General features: G+C 33.8%; 2 protein-coding genes across 2 annotated transcripts; both read left to right on the forward strand.

Annotated features, from left to right (window-relative positions):
* Window positions 1–1,521, forward strand: LOC110814544 (uncharacterized). Its single transcript, XM_022042032.2, has 2 exons — window positions 1–201; window positions 509–1,521. The coding sequence occupies exons 1-2, from the start codon at window positions 151–153 to the stop codon at window positions 1,244–1,246; spliced, it is 789 nt and encodes a 262-aa protein (XP_021897724.1). The 5' UTR covers window positions 1–150; the 3' UTR covers window positions 1,247–1,521.
* A 1,982-nt stretch (window positions 1,522–3,503) lies between these two features.
* LOC110814607 (putative F-box protein PP2-B12) lies at window positions 3,504–5,113 on the forward strand. The gene is made up of 3 exons (XM_022042135.2): window positions 3,504–3,964; window positions 4,066–4,187; window positions 4,541–5,113. Exons 1-3 carry the CDS (start codon window positions 3,638–3,640, stop codon window positions 4,962–4,964), a joined length of 873 nt encoding a protein of 290 aa, XP_021897827.1. The 5' UTR covers window positions 3,504–3,637; the 3' UTR covers window positions 4,965–5,113.
* Window positions 5,114–6,431: the final 1,318 nt, after the last annotated feature.

A 6,431-nucleotide genomic window follows, 5' to 3' on the forward strand; every position in this document is an offset into this window, starting at 1 on the left:
ACACAATGACTCAAAGACCCAAGTAAACAGCAAAAACTCATCATCACTTCTAAATTCTTAAATGTACTTACTTTTAAACCAACTTCAACAATATCACTCCTTAAGCTCTCTTGTGTTCTCTCCGGTTTAGAGGTTTTAGGCCCTTCAAAAATGGAGGACCAATGTGGTCTGCTTACCTGGGGAAATTGCTTTCAAGAAGAGGTGAGATAGCTTTTAATTTTTCATACTTTTATTGGGTTTAATTCTTTGATTTGCAGGCTGATTTTGTTGGGTTGGAAAATTGAAGATTGATTGCTCATTTTTCTTGGGTTTTGCCCCCCCCTTTTTTTTTTTTTTTTGTGTCTGTTTAGGGTTTTTGATGATTTGGGTTGGTTAATTTTGTTGGTTCTTTGGCATTTGGGAAGATAATTTTGTTTTCTTGGGTGGAATTCTCTTGTTTGTTTGATTCTTTGATTGGTGGGTTTTGGGTGTCTGTGATTTTGATTTGGTTTATTTGGCATTTGGGCAGGGAATGGAAGAATTAAAGCATACTCTTTTATACACTACTTTGGAGCTTGAGACAACAATTTTGTCAGCCAAGGAGGAAATCACAAGAAGAGAACTTGAACTGATTCAACTCAAAGAAGTTCTTGCTGTGACAATGAAAGAGAAAGAAGAAGCAGTAGCAAGATGCCAAAGACTAGTCCATGACAAACTCGTTCTGCAGCAAGAACTGCAGCAAAATCACCACAAACACCAGTTTCTGCACCACCAGCAGAAGCAAGAACAAGAACTTGCTCTGCAAATCCATGGAAGTTCTAGCAGTGAAGATGAATCCATACCCGTAAAACCCAAAAGAGGTTTGGACACTTCTGACTGTTATCATAGACAAATGGGTTCATCTCCAGGAGGAGAGTCAATCCCCCAATTACCAGAGGAGGCTATGAAACTTGCAGCCAAGAAGCCATTGCCAGAGAAAGGGAAGCTTTTGCAGGCAGTAATGGAGGCTGGACCACTTCTACAGACCCTCCTCTTAGCTGGACCTCTGCCTCAATGGCAGCACCCTCCTCCCCAACTTGACTCCAATGACATCCCACCAGTGGGAATTTCTTCTCCAACCAGTCGTCTCGTGACTCAAACCTCCTTTAACAATCTTAACCATAGCTGTTTGAGCAAGAAAAGATCTGCTGATCAACTCTTTGATTGCTCTGAATTATCTTCTTCCCCAGAAACCAAGCATCAGAAGAGCTGTTCTCCATTGAATTGACCAGAAATTTCTCTATTGCTGTACTACTATCCATCCTTTTCCATATACTACTTAGAATTTTAACATGATCCAAGAGGCACCCATGAACACGAACTAGATGGAATGGTCTTGGTGCCTCACTTCTGTTTCAGAAGAATTTTTTGTACACTACTTTTGTTGCCATTAGGAATTTAACAAGCCTAACTTTTATTCAATGGAGACTTTTGATGGGGAAAAAAAAAAAAAAAAAAAAAAAAGGAAGAATTTTTGGTTTATTTATCCCATTATTCAATTCACCACTCCAAACCATGAATATCTCTTCAACTCTGAAATGGGTCTTTGGAATTCCCCAAATTTGTATAGACTCTGCTAATTCTCCTGTAACTAAGATCATGTTTGTTTAAAGATTCAGTGATGAACCCAGATTCCAAAAGAAGGTACTAAAGTTTATCAAAGCAATTTAATGGTGGGTGGAATTTGGTCCTGCTTTTTTCCCTCGTTTGATCTGTTAAAGTTTAGACTAATCATGACACAGATTGTGACCCAAAAACAAGCAATATGATTGAATTTTTGCAGACCCACATGCATATTTTCTCCATTCATGGTGGGTATATTGTGATATGTTGTTGATACTATGATGAGTAATGAATTCGAGGTTCCAAAAATGGGTTACCAATAGATTGAAAAGAAGTTACAGTTTGAAATGAAGAAAAGAAATGTTCAACAATTATATTCTGCTTCACATGGAGGGGTCATGGGTTAGTGCTGTGCTTTTAGACCATTTTTAAGCAACATTTCAACAGAAAAAAAAAAAAAAAAAAAAGATTAGGAAGCTAATTGGTGTTCGTTTGGGATTTTCTTTTTTTTTCCTTCTCTCTTTTTATTATCAAATGGTTTTAAAACCCATCATCATCATCAACATCACCATCATCATACAATTACAAAATGCACATGCTAGCTTTGCCACAAGATTCACTAATGGGTCCCACACGTTTTTAGGGGGTGGGGGGGGGAGGAGGACCCACCATTTTGTGAATCAATGTTTTGGATTGGCATTAAATTTGTTCAAATCCAACTAAACATATATATATATATATATATATACATTTATAGGTTTGCATTTATGGGGAAAAAAAAAAAAAAAAAAATTCTCAATGAGTTAAATTACAACTTCATGTGTTTCATTAATGGTTAGATGTATTTTCAACAACATTTTTGATTCAATGATATGATATGTTTGTGGATAGATTATAAAATTAACTTTCGAAATTTTGACATTCGTTATAATTTCAATACGAAATGGAAAATTTTGACGGTCGAGAATAAAAAGAAAGTGACGGAGAAATTAGGTGCATGTAGCTAATGTCTCGTACTAACCAGACCATTTTCTTTCAAATTGATTCTTAGAGATCTTTAAATGCTGGCTTGAAATTGAAGGAAACAAGTGATCAAGATTCCCAGACACCACACACTTAATCATTTGATTTGCTACAACTTCACCATAAAGATGCCTCCATACCCACCTTTTTACTATACATTTCATACTTGATTATCTATCTATATGTACACACACACACACACACTAAAAGACCATTAGAGGAGAAAATGGAGATACCAATTTGGGTTGGTGACAAACCCATTAAAGCAGCTTTATTTTACATGGAAGCTCAAAAGTATAAGGTCAAAGTGTGATTAATTAGTTTTGTGGGTGTGAATGTTTCGCTTTTATTTTTGGTACGTTGTTGTAATATTCTCGCTCTTATGTTAGAAAAATACATGTTTGCGGAGTTTAAGTTTATATACGTAAGGGTAAGTTCGGAATAAAAAATTGGAATGAGTAATATAAAGTATGTTGGTTTGATCTATTGAAATTTTGATTGAGAGTTAGACAAATTATATTTATTTTAAACAGTGTACAATTCTTTTATGTGTATATACTTATTTTCAAAGCACATGCTAAATACATAAATATATATTGAGAAAATTTGTTTTAAGTTTTTCTAAAACGACGTCACTTTTATTTTGCTTTTAAAGAATTTCACGTGTCATTTCCTAAACCACATTACAGAAACGGCCCGTTGGATAATAAGCTAAGCCCATATGCTGTCACCATAAACTACAACCCAATTCTACAGGTGCCAGCTGTATACGCCACGTGTCAATCCTATAATGCTACCCAACTGCAACTAACAAAACATTGATTCTCGAAGATTCCAACTGCCACTTGAAATTCTTTTCCCTCGTGTCCCTATCTCTCTCTGCATTTCAATGATGTCTCGTTTTGTTTTTAAATGACTGTCGTGTCACTGTAAACAAACCCACACTCAAGCAGAGACGTACGGGCAAGCTTCCCTGAAATGGCCGTTTGGATTTATTTGCAGGCGAAAAGCATTCAGTGACAGCCCCTGAAACATGGATCAGATTGCAATCGCCGTTACTGATACTCATACAGGAGGAGGAGGAGAGAGTAGCTGCGGAACGGCGTACTTGCCGGAAGAATGCATCGCCAGCATCCTCTCCTTCACTACTCCTAGGGATGCTTGCAGGTCTTCGTTGGTCTCAACCATGTTCAAATCGGCCGCTGATTCCGACGCCGTTTGGGAGAGATTTCTGCCTCCTGAATACAAAACTCTGATGTCTTTGTTACCGCCGGCGGATTCCTTCTCCTGCTCCTCCATGAAAGAGCTCTATCTCGGTCTTTCCGGTTATGGACCTATCCTGATTGAGAATGGCAGAAAGGTTAATTTTTCTATTTCCTTCTCTGATTGTGTATTTTTTGGTTGAATTTTAAATTGATTTTGTTGATGATTGTCGTTGTTGTTAATGACTGGCGCTAATAGAGCTTTTTATTGGAGAGACCAAGCGGGAAAGTGTGTTATATGCTATCTGCAAGAGACCTCGCGATAGTATGGAGCAATCTTAGTTGTAGTTTTTGGAGATGGATTTCTCTTCCCGACTCCAGGTCCTTCTCTCTCTCACTCTTTCTCTCTTTGTTTGTCCATAGTTTTTTTTTTTCCTTTTTTTTTTTTTTTCAGTTTCTAATTTATTTATCTTACATTAATTACTGGTTAATCTTGATAATAGATAATTGTATACTAGTTTTTTCATTAATTTCTGCCTTGGATTTTTAAAAAGTAAGAACTGGAAATTTATCTGCAAGAAATTTAGTTCGAGAGTCAAGGTGGATATGGTTTAAATATGGAATTATAATGCAAATGAAGTGATAGTTGAATCAAAGTGGACTTAACTTATAAGTTTTGTTTCAATGATCATGATGGATTGGTTGTCGATATATTAATATATATATATAAACAGATTTCCAGAGGTTGCAAGGCTTAATGCCGTATGGTGGCTTGAAATCTCTGGCACTATCTCTTCTCAGATGCTTTCCCCTGAAACCCTGTACACAGCTTATCTCGTGTACAAGTTAACACCAGAAGCTGTAGGATTTGATTGCCAAGCTGTAGAAGTTAGTGTAGGACTCGTTGGCAGTGAAAGTTGTAAGAGAAGTGTTTATTTGGATGATTCAAAAAGAGGGAATCCTGCCGGAGAAGATGACCCTCAATATCAACAACCATACGAGAGAGCTGACGGGTGGTTGGAGGTGGAATTGGGTGAATATTTCAACAAGGGATATGCTGGTGGTGAGCTAGAAATAAGTGTTCTAGAGATAGAGCGCGGCCACCAGAAAAGAGGCCTGATCGTTCATGGGATCGACCTCAGGCCGAAACAGAGTTAGATCAATTATGCAGCCGATTGCTTGCATCAGTTTGATGAATTGGTATTTTCTCTTGGTGGGGTTTAAAATTAGTTGATTGCAGACTTGATTGTCTGATACTTTCAAAACTTGGTGCAGCTGCTTTTTTACTGCTTGGTGTTCTTCTAGCTTTGATTTCTGCTGTTGGTTCATCTGGGTTTCCCTTCTTGCCAGTGTGGAAATTGAGTAAGGATGTATACACACACATATATGATTGTTTTTAGTGTGTATTAGCATGATGTGCGTAGTTGTGAGACATTGATTATTGTAGTTCCTCTTGTCATATATCTTATTCAGTGTACGTAGAATGATTGAATCTGAAATTTCTCAAGCATTTCATGATCGGTTTCAGTGTGGTGCTGGGTCAGGCTGATTTGTTTTGAATGCTTACCTAAACTGAAATAATTGAAAAACAACAGCAGATTGTACCCTTTGTGATTTTGTTAACTTGTTTCGAGCTAATGTCTCTGCGTAGACTAAATTTTCAAATTGAATGTATCGTAAACGTGTCGTAAATATGAAATACTTTTTTTTTTTTTTTTTATTATTGTCTGAGTTGTACATACTTAATTTTAAGAATTTTACGAGTCTATTATGAAATGATAGCTGTTATTCACTACGTATTATTTACTAAACTGAATTTTTTCGTTTAATTTCATTAAATATAAAATATTTTTAATCATGCAACGTTCTCTTGATTTTCTTCTTTAGAAAGCTTTTTTATTAATTTAAAATTTTAATTTTAAATATTTTTATGTATCTAATTAGTGATTTAATATTATTAAGAAAAAATATTAAAAAATTATTTATTAATTCACACCTTTTTGCTTCAATTAATTGTGACTTGCACATTAAAATTTAAATAATTATCAAATTGCACGAGAAACATATACATTTCAAGTTTAACATATTTTACAAAGTATGTTTTAAGTTTTTTAAAATAAGATATTATTTTTTTAAATATTTTTTTTTGGAATACAATGTAATAATATAAAAAATTTCATAGAGTAAAAAAATTAACTCTTATAATAATTGGTTTGTACTTATTAGTTTATCTATTTATATGTATATATATATATATTAAAATGTGACGATTAAATTGAATTAAATTTTAATAAATTTATTATATTTGCAAATAAGAAAATATTTTATAATGATTATTTTTTTAATTTATAATTATCATAATAAATTAAAATTATGTTGTAGCTTTTTAAAAATATAATTATAAATTAAAATATAATTAGATTAATTCTATAACACGTTATACTTTTTGTAAACTGTTAAAGATTAAAAATATTAGCGGTTAATGGTTGAAAAAAATATTTAATTAATAACTTATTTATCGAAATAAAAATAAATTTTTTATGATAATAAAAAATATATATTAATTATATTTAAACTAAGAATATTATTGTACTTTATTCTAAATAATTAATTTAATTATTACAT

This window comes from Carica papaya, chromosome 2 (assembly GCF_054855325.1).
Source record: "Carica papaya isolate Zhongbai chromosome 2, ASM5485532v1, whole genome shotgun sequence".
NCBI lineage: Eukaryota > Viridiplantae > Streptophyta > Magnoliopsida > Brassicales > Caricaceae > Carica > Carica papaya.